The 19,799-nt window shown below is 36.7% G+C and overlaps 1 protein-coding gene across 50 annotated transcripts in view; it reads left to right on the top strand.

Annotated features, from left to right (window-relative positions):
* The window catches only part of CLASP2 (cytoplasmic linker associated protein 2), a 182,613-nt gene that overhangs the window by 60,157 nt on the left and 102,657 nt on the right, over window positions 1-19,799 (top strand). For 20 of the 50 annotated variants that reach the window (XM_078073999.1, XM_078073975.1, XM_078073973.1 and 17 more), the window contains 2 exons: window positions 2,065-2,211; window positions 17,664-17,746. In XM_078073999.1, coding sequence (XP_077930125.1) covers window positions 2,065-2,211; window positions 17,664-17,746 — 230 coding nt within the window. Of the gene's footprint in view, window positions 1-1,465; window positions 1,681-2,064; window positions 2,212-17,663; window positions 17,747-19,799 lie in introns of those variants that run through there. The other 30 variants (XM_078073966.1, XM_078073981.1, XM_078073976.1 and 27 more) reach the window with 6 other exon arrangements.

Below are 19,799 nucleotides of genomic sequence, written 5' to 3'. Positions count from 1 at the left end.
TGTGAAAATTCATTGCACTCATACTTAGGATTTATACACTTTCATCTACCTTATTTTGATAAAAAGTTAAAATTTAATTTCCCAGTAGTTTTAGAATGTTAAGAGTTAATTTTTTTTAAGTGGTAGAGACATTTACTCTTCATTTCTTGTGTGTGTAGGAACAGAACACTGTTTCCATGGGAACTTCTGGCTATTCGGTGTTTCAGTACCTATCTTTCTGTGGATTTATGTGTCTACTCTGTCTCTCTTAGCTGTATATTTTTTTACATGGTGATGGCAAAAAAGTTTATTTGGGATCGTATTAGTGTTTTTATTTTTATTTATTTATTTTTTTAAAGATTTTATTTTATTTGAGAGAGACCACAAGGACAAGCGGAGGGGGAGGGAGAAGCAGATGCCCCGCTGAGCAGGGAGACCGATGCAGGGCTCAATCCCAGGACCCTGAGATCATGACCTGAGCTGAAGGCAGATGCTCAACCGACTGAGCCACCCAGGCGCCCCCCCAGATTAGTGTTTTTAACAGAACAAACCTTTATATATATGTAGGTTTTAAGTGATCCCATCTGGCTCCCTAATATTATTATGCTAAAAAAAAAATGTCTTTTAACTTGAAGGTACTTTTTTCTTATAAATTGTGCTATTTAAGGGAAAAAAACCACTTGCTGAAATTGAGTGTGGCTTTATATTGGTGTGTCTATTTGATTTTCTTTTTTCCAAATAAAAGTCTTACCACTTATTTGGTATATTTTCTTTAAAATATATTTAATAGTTGGACTTGAAGTATCCCTTTGTAGTAATGATTTCATTCTAGTTGATTTGGGTATTTGCATAGGTAAGGGGGAGCAGGTTGAAAGGAAAAAGACTGACATATTGATCTGAAGCCTGTGGTAAATCTGCTTCTCTGCCTCGCCCATCTTGTTTGTCGTGGTTGGTTTGTGCAGGGTCCTAGAGAAAACCATCTTCTCAGACAAGTAAATGCATACAGCTTGTGATTTTTTTTGTGGGGATTGGGGGGGTTCCATTTTATACAAGGAGATGATCCTAGTGTGGTCATTAATAAATATTCTAAAAGGAGCTTTGGGTAGAATATTTTAGAATCATTTATGAAAACAAATTGTTTGGTTTGGTTTCTGTGCCCTAAATAAACAGAAAATTGTAAGATTACAGAGTTAATTATGCACAGTAATGAGCACTGTGATATTCCATGTTTTACTGATGCAATAATAAGCACCACAGCAGAATGAATATTGCATAAAACCTTATTTTGTATTTGTATTAATTTTCATGTGAATTACATAGGAGAAAACAAATTTAGGTTTATAAACCTTTGTATTGAAAGCCTTTGAAATTTAGGTAAAGAATAAGGATTGCAGCTGCATAGATAATATTTTAAATACATGGAGAATTTTTACCTTTCATCTGGCAGTAGCTGCCATAAGATGATGTCACCTTGTAGCTGATTGGCTCTTACAGCACCTAGGGCAGGGAAGAGAAAGAAAAATGCCGGCACAAACCTCAGCGGTGGTTCTGTGGTTGTTTCTGTCTATTTTTGATAGAATCTTTGATTAGTACTGAATCTGCTGTATTTGGCCATGTGAACCATTGGGAGCATCCTAGGGTGAGGGAAATTAAGAGCTTTCAGAGGAATGAGGCGACTGATTTGCAAACGGATCTGTGATTGTAAGTTGCAGGATCTGGGTGTAAGGAATAAGGCAGGGTGTGCTGGAAGATACACTATGGGAGGAGCTGGGAGAAAATGCTTACATGAGTAGCAGAAAAAATGAAAATGCTCTTTGCTATCCTTCGAGTTAATGTATTTGGTTTTATGTTTTGACTTAATATATAGGTAGGAAATAGGATAATAGTGCAATCAATTTTTAAATTATACTGTGTATTTTATGTGGTGTTAGCCAATATATAAATGCTTATTCAAAGGAGCTTTATTTTGTATTATATCTTATAGAGTAATGATTTTATATGTAGCTTTATTTGATTTTTGAGTCTTATGGAAAATGGAGCAAAGCTTAGTTCTCTTAAAATACATTTTTCTAATGCTTTGTGCAGATAAAAGCTTTGATGATGAAGAATCAGTGGATGGAAATAGGCCATCATCAACTGCTTCAGCCTTCAAGGTTCCTGCACCTAAAACATCCGGAAATCCTGTCAACAGTGCAAGGAAGCCTGGTTCAGCAGGTGGCCCTAAGGTTGGAGGTAATGTAAATCCATTTCAAATCTGATGTGCATGCCTCATGCCCTTCATATGGACACACATACTTAGAACTTCAGAGGAATATGTTTATTCATGACTGCAGCACGATTGCAGATCTGGAGAGTCTATTGCAACACACAGAAGAATATGCTGCCTTTTCAGAAATGTTTTTAAAATACTGTATATTGCTGTTTCCTGTGGATTAGTGAAGTCTTAAGAGTATTCATTTTTCCTATGTCATTTTTAAAGGGAGACATTTAAGGGAGTGTTGGGATTTGGGTTTTTTTTGTTTTTGTTTTTTAAGGAGAGAGCAGGTTTTTCAGAATTTGGCTATTAATTTTCAGGTGCTATAGTTGTTAAAGAAATACTGATTTATGTAACATTTCTATAAATTCATATAGTAGTGAGTCTTGAATACTTCAGTGTTGAAAAAATGGTTGAAGATACTGGATATTGAATCATTTGTCACAATGGGAAATGGGTGGTGGTCAAGTAAAATTGCCTTAAAAATGGTTTCTGAATTAGATAATAATAAATAGGATAAAACAGTTTTTATGAATATATACAACACATAGTACATTCTTTGATCACATTAGAACTGCTTCTAGCATATTGTTTATCTTTTTAAAATTTCTATGGGTTTTTTTCATATTCTAATAAGAAAGCCATGAGTACTTTTCAGGTGCTAGTTTCTGCCAGATCTTTCTGGTAAAATGAATCCTATTAGAATAAGGAAATATTTAATGCTAAAAGGACATTAGCTTCTTTCTCTTTTTCTCTTTCTTTCTTTCTTTCTTTTCTTTCTTCCTGTCTGACTTCCTTTCGTGTGTGTGTTGGGTGTGTTTTAGTTATAATTTGGGAAAACAGATTTTCCTTGTTTATGATAACTGGTAGGAAAATCATAGTCTTCAGAATTTTTGTTTTTCTTCTTTTTATCTATATCTCCTTTATTAAAAGCATAAAGGAAAGAAAAATAAACTGTATATTTTGACCAGGTCCTGTAAGTTGTGTTCTGTTGATCTTTCTATACCACTGAACATTAATTTCAAGTCATATATATTCTTAATGTAGGAAAAATACCATAAATACTGCATTTTAACTATCTTTTTTGTGCCATATAACTCTCAAGAAAGACAGTTTGATATATATAGACACACTTATATATTTATATGTAAATGTATACATATATTTACATATATTCATATGCATATAAATAAATAGGTGAATATTGTGAAACAAATGTCTTACTGATTTATCTGGGTATTTTGAGTATTTACATCTTACTGGTTTTTTGTTTTTTTTTGTTTTTTTTTTTTGCTTTGCAATTATAGGAATATATTCTTATCCAAATGTTAGTTATCATATCCTATTACATGGTATTTTCTATTATGCATTCTTATCTCTGGTAAAAAGTATCATATTCTGTGGTTTCTTTCTTTTGTAACAAATGGCTACCTTGAATTACTGCAAGGGGAATTTTTTGTCTTGATTTTTGAATTAGAGATTTCGGATATATATAATTCATGAAATGTCTTATTTGACTTAAAGTGAATTAATATTTGAAATACATGGTGATAATATATAATATTTTTGTGATTCTGAGCCATGGTGTATAATTAGCTCTGTATTTCATGTTTTATTATCCTTTCTTAGATGAAAATTGAGGTTGTAGTTTATCCAGCAAAGCTCACTTAATTTTGGTGTTAATTGAATTGATACAATCTGATATTTTTTGTAACAAAACAGAAATTTTCTTTATGCCACCTCGCCTTCTCTGGTTTGTAGTCCTACCAGATATGAAAATGCTAGGTAGCTTTTGTGATCGTAGGCATTAATCACTCATACAGATTATATCATCCATCTAAGCAGCGGCTCTTTTGATAAAAAAATAAGGGTGAGGACTTCATTCTTTCTTCCTTCTCCTCCTCATCCTCTTTCTCATCCTTCTTTTGGCAATTGCAGATTCAGTCTGCAATTTTTTGTTTGTTGCTTTTGTTTGCCACAGCTCATTTAGGTTCACTGCCTATTTTTCTAAGAAAAGAGTACAAGCCAGAGGATATTGATACTGCTTCAGAAATTAATGCCCTTCTTGGCTGTCAGTCCTTCGAAAATTTAACTTTAGAGTTTCTGTTCTTGGCACAGGCTTATTGATTTTTAAATTAGTTCTAGAAAGTTTTCTGAAAGTTGTAGAATCTTGGAGTTAGAAGGGACGTTGGCATATAGTTCAATTTACTATTCAAATATAGTAGTCCCTTTTATAATGTTCCTGATAGCATGACTATTCAACATCTGATTAAAATAATGTGTGCTCATGGATTAAAATTCGGAACAAAAACCATCTACAGTACCACTACATGTGGGTATAATCAACTGATAAATTATGATGTAATTCTAGTTGCTTTCATAATTACTTTTCCAATAATTTTTATACATAACACGTTTTCTTAAGAGGAGGACAGAATTGGCACCATTCATTGTATCGTTTTGTATACCTTTTCTCTTACTAGTATTTTACCTGGAGCATTTTCTCAAATTATTAATTGAAAACTATTCATAGCTAAATAATATCTAGGTTGCTTTCAGTATTTTTGCTGTTATAAACAATTACATTATCCTTTTACATATATCTTTTAGCACATTTCCTCCAGTCATTTCCTTGGAATAAATTTCTCAAGTTTATTGAATCAAAAGATACAGTTATTCTTTCAGTTTGGCATAGTGTCCTCCAGGAAGGTTATAAGCCAAATTCAGTTCTGAATAAATAAATTCTATTTTATATTGCATTAAAACCTGCCTCTTTGTAACTTAAGCAAAGAAGATGAATTATTTGTTAACATGATACTTTGAAATACTTGAAGGTTGGGTTCCCCTCTCTCTTTATAACTATTCTGCTTTCTAGACTAGACACTTTCTTTCTCATAAGTTTATATGGAGTAATGGGGATTCAGTATAGGCATTTCATTTGCTACTCCTAGTTATATAATATACAGATAGGTATGATTAGTTCCTAATTAAAGGAATATGGTAGATGGGGGGGTATGTCTATATTAGTTGAATAAGCCCATCACAGACCACTGAGTTTAGCAAATATTTTTTCAGGTAAGATTACCAAAATAAAAATAAAGTGAACTTCTTTGAAATCCTGACTGAATCTACTTTTGAAGTTTGGGAGTTTAATTTACTTCTCTCAGAGATATATGTCAAGATTAAAGAGATGCATGCTATTTTTAACAGAGTATCTAATCCAGTTAATTAAAGCCAGTAGGACCTGTGTTTAATCTTTAGTGTGTTTTTCATTGTATTTTAAAATTGTCTTTTCATTGTCTTTAGTGTAGTTTTGTAGTTTAGTAGTGTAGTTTTTCATTGTTCTTTGGCTCCCTGTGCCAACCTGTTCTACTTATATTGTAATTGTGTGGCCTTTAAGTCAGGGAGAATCAAAAAAAGGATTGTGGGTTGCTCCATACCAATATATTATTGCTATAGAAATCCATATTATGTGGGAGTCAAAAGTGTTACTTACTTTTGTGCTTTACTAATTAGAATAAGGATAAAATGAATTCCCTTAAATAGTTATTTTCTGAATAACATTTATAACTTCATAATAGGAATTATGGTAAACACGTTTTCTTTTCTTTTGGCTTAATGGCCTAGAATATAATTGCTGAAGGTACCTGATTGTTTAAAATATTTATATCTCTGGAGTATTTTAGGTAATTTTTTAAGAAGATGTTTGAGTGTTCTCACATATATTCTCTTATTTAAATCAAAACCCCTCCAGTTAGGTACTTTATTATCTTAATTTTACTGATGAGCAAACTAAAGTTTAGAGAAGTTAACTTGCACAGGGTCATGCATCTAATAAGTGCACTAAGCATAAAAAATACTTTGCTATACTGCTACCCACACTAACCTCACCGAGTAAATAAGTATTCTAGATCCTTTAGCTCTGAGATTATAATCTACAGTAATGATCACTACCTTTCAACATCCATAAATCAGTCATTTTAAAGCTCAACTGCTACGGTTCTCAGCTATTTTATTTGGAAATAAAGCAAACCTGAATTTTTTTCATTATAAGTAGAAATGCTTTTTAGTATTGTTGAAATCACCCTCCTGTACCAATAATTTTGGCTGCTATTCTTTTTAAAATACAGAGATTGAATGAGATGATAATATAATTGTTATTGTTTGTAATTTGTACCAGATTTTGAGGTTAATCATTTTTTACTGAGGCTTGTATGTAATCATGGAGACACGTCATTGGCTAAATCATTAGTTCTCAGAGTTCTGTTATTCTTTCTCACTTGCTCATTCATTCAAGTAGACAGCATTTTCTCTCTATGGTTGTTTTCATCTAATATCAAAGACTGCTTTGAAATAGTTTTAGTTCTTACAGTTAACTACCACCTTTCCAAATTCAGGAGTGCTTAGTCATCGTTTTGATATATTTGTTTTACTTCATTTATGTCTGACCTGAGGTTTTATTAAGAATGTCCAAATACGGGGGCGTCTGGGTGGCTCAGTTGGTTAAGTGACTGCCTTCGGCTCAGGTCATGATCCTGGAGTCCCAGGATCGAGTCCCGCGTCGGGCTCCCTGCTCAGCGGGGAGTCTGCTTCTCCCTCTGACCCTCCCCCCTCTCATGCTCTCTCTCTCTCTCAAATAAATAAATAAATAAATAAAATCTTAAAAAGAAAAAGAATGTCCAAATATGGGTTGCCTGGGTAGCTCAGTTGGTTAAGCGACAGCCTTCGGCTCAGGTCATGGTTCCAGGGTCCTGGAATTGAGACCCGCATTTTAGCGGGAAGCCTGCTCCTCCCTCTCCCACTCCCCCTGCTTGTGTTCCCTCTCTCGCTGTCTCTCTCTCTCTCTCTCTCTCACTCTGTTAAATAAATAAATAAATCTTAAAAAAAAAAAAAAGTCCAAATATCTATTTTCCATGCTAATCACTCTCATTTTTTTCCCCTCATGCAACCACAAAGTTGATTTTTTTTTTCTTTAAAAGAAATAAAGGGGGCGCTTGGATGGCTCAGTCAGTTAAGCATCTGCCTTTGGCTCGGGTCATGATCCCAGGGTCCCGTAATCAAGCCCTGCTCAGCAGGGAGCCTGCTTCTTCCTCCCCCTCCGTACCTCCCCTTGCTTGTGCTTGCATGCATGCTCTCTCTCTCTCTCTCAAATAAAATCTTTTTTTTTTAAAGTAAAGATTATGAGGATCAGTATATATTTAATAAAAGAAATCTCACAGAATTTAGTGTTTAATCTTGGAATCCAAACTTTTAACTGATAAACCTCAATTTCTTGCTTTTGAACTTTATATAAAACCAAATAACTTTTCTGTTCGTGTGTTTTGTTGTGTTTTTCTTCTTCTCTTCTTCCCCTGATGTAAGGAAAGATACTAAACCAGAATGTTTTAGCCTTTATCTTAAAGATTATCTGGCCCCAATTTAGGTGAAGAGACTGAGCCTCTAAGAGTTAAATGATGTATCCAAGATAAGACAGTTAATAAGCAGAGATGAAACAAGGACCCAGTGCTTGGCCAGAGGCTTTTTCTGGATCATCTCTGGGTCATCTCCTATCCAGTACTGCATGTGATACATATTTTTATCCCATATAGCAAGACACTACTATTGGTGTTTGGAAATTAGGGATTGGCCAGTAGCCTTTTTCTGTTAAATTACAATGAATGCCACATCTTTTACTATCCATCATAAGAAGCGCTGGTGTTCTTTTTTTTTTTTTTTTTTTTAAGATTTATTTATTTGAGAGAGAGAGGGGTGGAGGGGGGCAGAGGGACAAGGAGAGAAATCCTCAAGCGGACTCCCCACTGAGTGCAGAGGCCAACACGGGGCTCAGTCCAGGACCCTGAGATCATGACCTGAGCCAAAATCAAGAGTCGGATACTCAACTGCCTGAGCCACCCAGGGGCCCCTGGTGCTGTCTATCTAAACTTTAGTTTTAAGGTAAATAAGATTCAAGTAATTCAGCAGGTTTAGTCTAATAGTATCTTGCCTCTTTAATACTGTTGCTCTGCAGTAACAGGTGTTAAGTTTGATATGTATCCTTCTACATTGTACTCTATGTTCATTTATGTAGGTACGCAGATTAGATTTTATGTTTGCCCATATTAAACACACTAGTAAATACTTTGCAACTTGCTTTTTTTCACAGAATATTCATCCTTCAACATCAAGAATGACAGCTCTCACATCCTTTTAATAGCCATACAGTATTCCACATTATTGATGTACCGTAATGTAATAAACTGTTTATAAGTCAGGGTCATTCAGGTTGTCTACAACTTTATGCCATTACGAAGACTGCCAGTCTCCATGTCCTTATTATATTTGGACATTCTGGTGCTTCTAATCTGTGGAATAGATTCCTCCCAGTGTTCAATTAAAGATTGGGTGTGTTTTTAATAAAGACATTATTTTACCTTTTCCAGCATTGAATGTAACAGCCTCATTAATTGTTGTCATTTTGATAGGTGAAAAATTGTGCTTTTTTTGATTTTGTTTTAATTTGTACTTTTCCATCCACCTGTCCATCTGACCAGCAGCTAGCAAATGTTTTCTGAAAGCTTTTAGCATGCTTCTGCTTTTGTGACCTCTGGAAAACATCAGTGAACCAAAACAAAGACCCTGCCTTCCTGGAGTTTTTATTCTCTTGAGGTTCAGAATATTTAAATTCATTAATGAAGTTAGCATATCTTCTTCCGCAAATTACATGTTGTTGTTATTTGCCCATCTTTTAATTGGGCTGTTTTGTCTTTCTCATCAGTCTGTTACACTTTTTTAAATATTCAGATCTTTTATTCTTTTGTTAAAAGTCATAAATATTTCCTCAATGTCTCCTTTGTGGCAATTTACATCAAAACTTAAAAATTTTTGTTGTGGTAGGTAAAATATCTGTTCTGTTCTTTTTGACTTCCAAATTTCCTATCCTGAATAAAAAGGACTATTTTCCAGTCCCAAGGCTATGCAAATGTTTTCCAATTTATTCTAAACATTATTTTACATTTAATTTGTTCAGTATATCTGGAATTTATTTTTGTATAAGGTGACAGTATATCCCTTTTAATTTATGTTCTTATGCATGGCAAATTAATGTCCATGCAATTAAAGAAAACATTCTTTACTTCATTGAATGAATACTGTTGTATGTATTTCAGTTATTTTCTATAGTTTCTTTTCTTATTTTCCAGATCTGTATTTCTACCTACTCTAGCTTTATAGTGAGTGGTTTCCCAAACTTTTTATTAAGAAAAATTTTGAGCATATAGCCAAGTTGACAATGCAGTGAACACTTATCATCTAGATTGAATAACTAGTGTTTGCCATATTTGTTTTAACTCTCTATATAAACATATTCCCATACATATTCTTTTTTTTAATCTCAGCAGTTGGAAAATAAGTTGTAGACATTATGACATTCCAGCCATAAATATTTAATATGCTTCTCCTAAGACTTAAAGGTATGCTGCATTATATCCATGATATCATTATCATATGCAAGAAGATTCCATAATATTATGTATAAAACAATCACATTACCAGTTTTTATACCCATAACATTGATACATTTTTTGAAGAGTCTAGACCAGTTGTCTTAGATTGTCTGGATTTGTTCTGGATTTGTCTGATTCCTTTGTGATGTTACTTAACTTGTTCCTTCTAGCCCTTTTATTTTTTGTAAATTCTTTTTAAAATTTTATTTATTTATTTGTCAGAGAGAGAGTACAAGCAGGGGGAGCGGCAGGCAGAGGGAGAGGGAGAAGCAGGCTCCACGCTGGGCAAGGAGCCCGATGCGGGACTCGATTCCAGAACCCTGGGATCATGACCTGAGCCGAAGGCAGATACTTAACCGACTGAGCCACCCAGGTGTCCCTATTTTTTGCAAATTCTTAAACTATATACTCATGTCCTTTTAAGCCCTACCATTCTATATTCAAATTTCCTAAAGTATCCTAAAAATTGTTTTTATAACAAGTGATTCTTTGAGGCCAGGAAGAATTTTTAGTTTCTTCATTCAAGAATGCCCCCTTCTGTTGGTATGGTGAAATGGCAGCTGCTTTACTAAATGATACCTGGGCAGCTTTCTTCTTCTAATTCTGTTGTAGCATCTTATTTCAGTAGAGCCCTCGTCTTCCCTTTTTTCCTTTCCTTTTTCCACCAAGCTTCGAAGGGATACCTCTCCTTTTTAAGTGCTACTTACCTGAGGGTCTTGGGGGGAATCCTAGTTAGAGGTCTGTGTTCCACCACTACCAGGATCTTCGTCCTCCATACAGTTTCCTCTGATTTTTCTCTCTGTGAGGACTCTATAGTTGACATTGCTGGCCTTGGATGTTCATATTTACCCATTTACTTGTAAATTGAAGTTTGAAGTGTTATTAGTCTTCTCTTAGTTGTATTACAAGTATGTGCTGTGGGTAATTTTATTTGTTCTTCTTTTTGGTCTCTAGTTTCTAGAATATGTAGTTGAATATTTGATTTGAATTTGGATAACTACCATTTCCCATGGGAATAAAAATGTCTACTATAATTTTTAATATTTAGTAAGGAAATGCTTTTTTTTCTTGATAAACCATTATCTCAGCATTTTGTTGAATTTTAGGACATTATTATTTTAATAGTTTCTACTTTCACCATTGATCTGAATCACTTCTTTGTCATGTATCAAAGTCTCATATATTTGTGGGCCATTTTTGAGTCTCTGTTTTGTTCATTTGAGTGATTGTTCTGTTCCGGCACTAAAACCTAATTGTCATAATTAGCTTTTTAAATCTTGATAGCTGGTAGGGCAGGTACTTCCTCCCCCATATTCATCTGTTTGTTCCTAATGTCTTTTGTTGATTGGTATCTTTGTGATTCTGTCCACATTATTTCTTTAAATGTTATATTCACATATGCTTTGTAGTCTGTAACTAGACAATATCTATAGTGCTATATCTATTATTTGTTACCTTTGACTCTTAGTTCATAATGGTTTGCCTTGTGTATTTGAACTTTGTGAAATTGCTTGAAGGGAGTTCTTCGGGCTTAAATTGGGGATTGTAGAAGCTTTTCTTTTCTTTTTTTTTTTTTTAAAGATTTTATTTATTTATTTGAGAGAGAGAGAGAGCACATGAGAGGGGGGAGGGTCAGAGGGAGAAGCAGACTCCCCGCTGAGGAGGGAGCCCGATGCGGGACTCGATCCTGGGACTCCAGGATCATGACCTGAGCCGAAGGCAGTCGCTTAACCAACTGAGCCACCCAGGCGCCCTAGAAGCTTTTCTTCAGAGATTTATTCATGCTCAAAACTGGGGAATCACCAATCAGGGACCCCTCCAGCCTCTCCTAGGTCTTGTCTCAACTCAAGAATTCCAGGTTACTCCTCCCCACCTGTTGGCTGGGGAGCCCACTCTTGGATGGGAAGAGTTGTAAAGTTACATTGTGAAAGGAGCATTCAAGAATATGAGGAATTGTTACAGCTATCCTTGCAAACAATCTACTGCAGTTTGTCCTCTGACCACAGTAATTCACATGCCTTTCACATACAAGATACACTCACAGACTTTTCTCAAAAGTTTCAACTCATATATAGCATCAGGTTCAAAGTCCATGATCTTTAGTCTGTATCAGGTCACCTGCGAGGGTTCTCTGGTGTGGCTGCTCTCCATCCAGAGGCCTATGAACTAAAATGATATCTTAACTTGCAACCCACATGCTCAGTGTACAATGGTGGTATAAGGACAGAATATCCATAATAGATATTCCATTCAAGAAGGGGAGGAATAGGGGTGCCTGGGTGGCTCAGTCGGTTAAGCGTTGGCCTTCAGCTCAGGTCATGATCCCAGATTCCTGCATCAGGCTCCCTGTAGGGAGCCTGCTTCTCCCTCTCCCTCTGCCTCTCCCCTCTCCCGGTGGACGCTTCCTCTCTCTCTTTCTCTCAAATAAATAAATAAAATCTTAAAAATAAAAGGGGGGGATGCCTGGGTGGCTCAGATGGTTAAGTGAATGCCTTCGACTCAGGTCATGATCCCAGGGTCCTGGGATCAAGTCCCACGTCAGGCTCCTTGCTCAGAGGGGAGCCTGCTTCTCCCTCTACCTGCTGCTCTACCTGCTTTTGCGTGCTCTCTCTCTCTGACAAATAAATAAAATCCTTCTTAAAAAATAAATTAAAAAAAAAAAGAAGGGGAGGAACAGGAAGTTCACTGACATAGCAATTTTCGAATCCAACAGGAACCTGTTGTCAGTTTCCCTTACTTCAGTGATGGTGTTTCTTTGATGAAGGTTTCGTTCTCTCTTGGGGTGTGGTTCTCTAAACGAATGTTTTCCTCTGTTCTTGGTTCTGCACTGAACTCTGGGCTCTGCCTCCTGAAATATTTCCTTCTTTTGCCTAAAAATCTTGTGTTGCCACTGTGTGTATCTTTTTCAGCCCTACTTGAAGGAAGGCTCTTATGCTAAACTGTCTCTATCTCTTGGTCGCACTCTTCAGAAGCACTGGTAATGCTCTCATTGGTTAACTCTCTTTAAAAATTATGGGTTTTATATTAATTTTATTGGGGTTTAAGCCATATTTACCCCCTGTTGTTTATCATCTATTTTTCTCTTTAGGGCTAGTCTCTTCATAGTAGCATGAGAAGAACCTGCCCCTTTCCACCTTTGAGACCTGTTCTCCTATATCTGAAACATACTGCTTTACCCTTTGTGTCAGTCACCTTTGTATCCAGCACTTCATCTTATTAGTTGTTAAGGACTAAGTAGAATGACGTTTTCACTTTATACTTAAACCTTTAAGTAATATTTAGGAATTTCTGAGAGTACCTACCCTAGTCAGTCTAGCATACTAGAAACCATGCTATCTCATGAACGTCAGAAGCCTCTAATCACCACCACCACCACCACCCCCACCCCCCACCCCCGGCCCTCATCCAAGTGAATACTAGTTTAGGGTGAGTTCTAGAGCAGGGATCAGCAAACTAGGCCACAGGCCACATCCAGCCAACTGTCTGTTTTTGTTTTATGCATGAGCTTGGAATGTTTTTTTAATTTTTAAATGATAAAAATATTCAAAAGAAGAATAATATTGTGTGACATGTGAAAACTATATGAAATTCAAATTTTAGTGTCCATAAATAGAGCTTTATTGGAATACAGCCTTACTCATTCATTTACATGTTGTCTGTGGCTGCTTTCATGCTACAGTGGCAGAGTTGAGTAATTGCAGCAGAAACCATATGGCCCACAAAGTCTAAAATATTTATTATCTGGCCCATTACAGAAAAAATCTACTGACCTCTATTTTAGAGTAGTTAGACAACTGAGCAAAGCTGTTCTGTTGTGTTTTTGCCCATTAATATCTTCTGGTGTGACTGTTAACCCAGTTATATTTAAAGAGCTTTAGTCAAGTTGGAAGCCAGCATTGTTCATTCCTTCAGTCCTGCAGCCTCTACTTGTGCTCCTGCTCTCAAACTTAACTTTATTTAAATACAGCTCTGCTTTGTGTATACACTCACTGTCCTTTTCTTGTGGCAATATTTGGCATTAGAGCCCATCACTTGTTTTGACTCTCTGCCTATAGTATTCATTCTCCTTCCTGGTGCTAAAAGTATTTTATAGTATTTTTTAGGTGAACTTTAAACCTATATCAGAAAATGGAATAATGCTTGTGAGAATGAACAGTTTATTCAGCAGATTATTCCCTATTAGGCAAACTAGGATTGTAAAAAGGTTTACTTGCAGTACATATAAGAGATAAACGAGGCCAACCTCAGCATGTCCTGTCTTTACACTATTCACATACCCAATACGCTCCCATTAGCAACAGCTTTGCTTATACAAAATGGTTCTCAAAGGTAAGAGCGAGATAGATTGGGGTCAACTATTTAAAACCGTGCAAGTTCTTGTGGAATTTGGTAATGTCCATGTCTAGGTTTAGAGACCTAATTGTCACATCTGAACTGGTAATAAGGCTGCATTTAGTGATATTTGTAGCCTTTTGTCTCTGCAGCTTCTGCAGGATTTTTAAAAGCCATTTAATTTCTACTTCACCTACCCTCCCCCCTAGGTTATTTGTCCCTACTCATAAGACATAACTGACTGGATATTAAAACTAAGACATTATGATCAGAGTGAATTGTGACTTTTAAAGTTAGACTTTACTATGCATGTTCTTAGTCAGTGGCACATTTTTCTGGCTTTATTTTGGATTTGTGCAGATGCTCTGCATTCTCTTGAAAGTGTTTGACATTGTGTTGTGGCTGGTGGGTTAATGTGTTGGAGTTAACATTTTATTCTACATTTGATACCTTTTGTAAACTGCCTGTAAGCTGTAGTAACTCTTCATACTGATCTCCCCTTCACTTTTTCATTCCTCTGTAAAATTTCTGTCTTCCACACTTGAGCACACTGATGTTGTCAGTTGGCCGTGCTCTGGTACATCTGCACAGGTCTCCTCCACCAGTGGCCTCCTCCAGGAACCACTTGTTCTCAAAACTTGCCTAGTGGTTCCTCTTGTTACTGTAACAAAGTAATTTGCAAGAAGTGGTATATAAGTGAACAGGCTATATTTAATGAATGTGTAAAGAAAACTGTTTTATGAAAACTGTGTTGAATTTTTAAGAACTACATGATAAGGACAAGTCCTTAAAGAAATTTCTGTTCAGGGACGTCTGAGTGGCTCAGTCGGTTAAGCGGCTGCCTTCGGCTCAGGTCATGATCCCAGGGTATTGAGATCGAGTCCTGCATTGGGCTCCTTGCTACACAGGGACCCTGCTTCTCCCTCTGCCTGCCACTCCCCCCGTTTGTGCCTGCTCTCTGTCTCTCTCTCTCTCTCTGACAAATAAATAAATAAAATCTTTAAAAAGAAAAAGAAATTTCTGTTCAGTGGCCTGGGCTGGGCAAGACAACTGCAAAAGATTGGGAAGAAATTGTAGAAATCTAGGCTTCTGCTTTCCTGTCAGGGAACCCATTGTCAAAAACAATGAAACCCAGGGGCGCCTAGCCAGCTCAGTCAGAAGAGAGAGCTACTGTTGATCTTGGGGTCATGGGTTCAAGCCCCACATTGGGTATAGAGATTACAAAACAAAAACTTCAAGAAAAATGAAACCCATAGTAAGAGATTGATAAATGAATGTAGTATAAGATGTTAAAATAATGTGGTTAGGTATCTTATTTTTTGTTTCTTTGCTTAAACTGATTATTTTCAGTTAATCTGTTATTAGTACTGATCATGGGGATAGGGTCAAGAGTTTTATTGTTATTGGATTTTTTAATAATATTTAGGGAATAACTAATTTATTTACTATTGTAAATGAATTTCGTACAGCAAGAATGCATTCCTGTCTCTCTTAGTTTATTAAATTGTCATTGCTTTTCATTTGTAGTTTTTTTTTTTTTTTTTTTTTAAGATTTTATTTATTTATTTGACAGAGAAAGACACAGCGAGAGAGGGAACACAAGCAGGGGGAGTGGGAGAGGGAGAAGCAGGCTTCCCGCGGAGCAGGGAGCCCGATGCGGGGCTCAATCCCAGGACCCTGGGACCATGACCTGAGCCGAAGGCAGACGCCTAACGACTGAGCCACCCAGGCGCCCCTTCATTTGTAGTTTTATATTGTCTTACAACTTTGTTACATTTTTCTGTGGTCCATCTCTTACTGCCCTTAAAACTCACATGCAAAAAGATTATCTTCAAAGGTTTTTTTTTGTTTTTTCAGGATGAGGAGCTTCTTACATACCTTTGGAAATCTTTAGCTTTTTTTTTTTTTATTAGGATGTTAAATTTTTAAATCCAGTTTTGAAAATGATATTTCCTTTGGTAGATGATAAACCTAATTGGGGAGCTATTATTATTTAACTTTTTAATTGGATAGATTTTTAAGCTAATTATCCCTTAGGATATGCATCTTATGTGGTTGAAGTCCATTTCAGTGTGTTAAATTATTACCATGAAGAAATAAATATACAGAGTTAGAAACTAAATACCACCTGTATCAGCCAGAGTTCAGTCAGGAGACAGAAACCACAGGGGTGCTGGGGTGGCTTAGTTGGTTAAGCGTCTAACTCTTGGTTTCAGCTCAGGTCATGATCTCAGATTGTGAGATCAGCCATGCATCGGGCTCCATGCTCAGCGTGGAGTCTGCTTGAGATTCTCTGACCCTCCCCCGGCTCGTGCACGCGTGTGTGCTCTCTCTCTCTCTCTAAAATAAATAAATCTTTAAAAATAACTGTTGTGGGTTTTTTTTTAAGATTTTATTTATTTATGTATTTGAGAGAGAGAGAAAACACAAGTGGAGGGAGGGGCAGAGGGAGAGGGAGAGAATCCCAAGCAGACCCCTGCTGAGCCAAGAGCCCTACACGGGGCTCTGTCCCACAACCCTGAGACCATGACCTAAGCCGAAATCAAGAGTTGGACACTCAACCAACTGAGCCATCCAGGCTCCCCAACAGTTATTTTTACAGAGAGAATTTAATATGAAGAATTGTTAAATGGGTATGGTGAATTAAAAATGCAAAAAGAGAACACTAAAGTGTCATCGAGGTAGCAATTACAGTCAACAGCTCCTACTCCTAGAGCTGGAGGAACAAAATGAGGAGGTTAAAATTATTAAAACTTAGAGGTGGGGTCCTGCAGAGCTGTGGCTCAGACCTCTGTGAGGGAGTACTAGCTGGCTGGCGTCTCTGACGGGCCCTGTGAGCTGGATCAGTGAGGGTTAGAAAAATCACAACAGGAATCAGGTGCTGGGAGCCTCCTGACAGAGTTGCTAGGGTTTTACAGACAAGAACAGGGAGCCAGAAGGAGCATGTCCCTTCTTCTGTCAGCTTCCATCTTTCCAGCATCCCTATTAACAGACTTTAGCAGGAAGCCATTAAAATCAGCAGAAAAATGGTTTGCCCAATCCTGGCTAGGCCCAGCATCACTGAATATGAAAGATAGGATTTGGAGCTGAAAGTAGCTTAATTACTGGCTCTTAAACAGCTACTACTTCTTAAGTTTACTTTTTTATTGTTTATGTGCAGTAAAGGAAGATTTGTTTGCATATATAAATTTAATTTTAAGGCCCTCATTTCTTTCACATTTGCTTTCCTGAACACTGCAGCATACATGGATCCTCTGCTCTGTTATTTGCCATCATTTATTGACATTTAGTGTCATTTAAAATTGCCATTTACCTTTTTAAATGATTATCTTTTCACCTGTATTTCTTGTGTACTTGCTACTGCATTGAATAAGGATAGGAGGGCTCTGTTCTTACAGTTTGAAGTTTACAACTAGCCTACTTTATAGAGAGTTAATCAACCATTGTTATGGACCTTGACTTTTCTGAAAGATGGTGACTTTTTTTTAATGCTGTCTTATAAAATGGAATGTCTCTCAAAATTATGCCTTTGTTGATATCAAAGGAGTTATATTTTTCATATTTTCTTTGGTGCTAACATGCTTAAACTTTAAAAAAATAAATTTCCTTTTGATAAGCAGGTGCTTCTAAAGAAGGAGGTGCTGGAGCAGTTGATGAAGATGATTTTATAAAAGCTTTTACAGATGTCCCTTCTGTTCAGGTAAGGATACCAGTAAAGTGGCACTCCCCAGGAATATTGCTTGCATACCTGTTCATATAATTACTTTTGTCCCTTTTAAAAATTCTCTTTTTCCTTAAATGACTATGTAAGTAAAATACTTGGCTTATTATTACCAAGCTGTTATTTGTTGGTACAATTAGGTTTTCAAATGATTTTTCTCTGAGGCTAAAATAGAATCCGTAATGAATTATGACATTGCAATGTTCAACTACATCCACTTTTTTTAAGTTGTGATACATTGTTCTTCCTTTTTTTGTTTTGTTTTGTTTTTACCTCCTCCCTTTTTGTCCACTTTATCTCTGTCTCTTTTACAGGCATACCTTTCTCTACCTGGCTGTTGAATATTGGAATTTCTTAGGGGTCAGTTGTGGGCCCTCTCCTCTCCACTTTCTTACTAAGTCATTTCCTTCAGACCCATGGCTTCAGCTCCTGCCTTTACATAGATGACGCATCTCTCTTGAGTGCCAAAATAATTTCTCCACTGACTGTTTACCTGACATGTCCTTATAGATGTCTCAGAGGCATCTCAGATGCAGCCTGTCCAAAATGGGGCTCATGATCTTACCCTTACAAATCTGCGCTTCTAGTGTTTTCTATGTGGAAACCATGACTTACTTCAGTTATAAAAGTCAGAAATCTAGGACTTACTCTACTGCATCAGATTTCTAACTTAGTAGTATTCACACTTCTTTTGCTTATATTATCTCCAAAAAGAATGTTTGAAAAGTTGTCTACCCTCTCACCAAAGTAAATTTTTGACTTTTCTCTTTTTCTAGTTGGGGAGGGGGGAACCTTAAACTGTATTCTAGAGCAATGCATCATAATAAGATTCAGAATGGCCGAGGGGCCTGCCTGCCTTTTGAAATTGGGCAGAAGGACTGTTGTGAGGGGAGTTTGGAGGCAGGAAAGAACTGGCTCAGAATCTTGCAGTAGTCATTCTCTAACAGAATGTTATCTTGACCCCCTCCTACCTCCTCACCTTGTCTCATGCCCTGCTCCCCTTTGTACTGTTGTTGGGGAAATTAATGGCTGTTGAAAGTGAAAGACTCTTTTGATGAAGGTATCTGATATTACTTGGATGGTATCACCAGGACCCCTTTCTCTCCCTCTCTTATTTCTGGATTCCTCCACATGATCTTCCCTCATGGTCAGCAACATGGCTGCAACTGTTTGAGCCTCACACCTTCACTGCCCTCTGTGTCTTTTCTGATTGATCCTGTAAAATTTGTGAGAATCCTTCTGATTGAACTGATTTAGATCACATGCCCACCTCTGAACCTTTGTGATGTAGAGAAATAATGTGCACCAATTGATTATGGTTGGGTCATTGGCTCTTCCCCTGTCCCCCTTTGCACTTTTTACTCCTGTGCTTTGGCCTTCTTTCAGTTTCCTTCTGTCACAGAGTCTTTGCACATGCTATTCACTCTAGGGAAGGCTAATCTCCCTACTTTGCCTGATGATGTTCAACTCATCCTTCGCTCTCAGTTCAAGCTTGACTCTTTCAACTAATTCACACCTCCCATATAGACTTTCATGGAACTGTAATTCTTTGACAGTACTTTCTATTTGCGGTTTTATATCATTTAATTAATTTTTTTCTCTCCCTGACTGGATTATAAGCTCCATAAGGCAAAGACCATGCCTGTTTTTGCTCGCCATAATATCCTTCATGCCTAGCATCGTGCATCCCTGTTATGTGAATATTTAAGTGAGTGAAAGGATAATGGTGTTTTTGGCAAACAGTTGGCTCCTGAGGAAACAAAGTATGTAGCTTTCCTGGCTACAGTGTGGGGGAGCTAACCTAAACCATGTCCTTTTGCAATAATGTATATGAATGCAGTAGGTACATACCTGAAGTCATTTTGAGAAATTAGGCCTATCATTAGTTCTTAGGATATTTGCATCATGTTTTTAAATGACAAAGCATTTTAAGAGTATATCTAAAGTTAGTCATGAGCAGAGAAATAGCACAAGGGTAACAGGTAAGGAAGACAAAGCATTTTACTTTATTGTATATAATGTATATCTATTT

Source organism: Halichoerus grypus, chromosome 1 (genome assembly GCF_964656455.1).
Source record: "Halichoerus grypus chromosome 1, mHalGry1.hap1.1, whole genome shotgun sequence".
NCBI lineage: Eukaryota > Metazoa > Chordata > Mammalia > Carnivora > Phocidae > Halichoerus > Halichoerus grypus.
The sequence above is the reverse complement of the archived record's forward strand: the minus strand, read 5'-3'. Positions and strand labels throughout refer to the sequence as shown.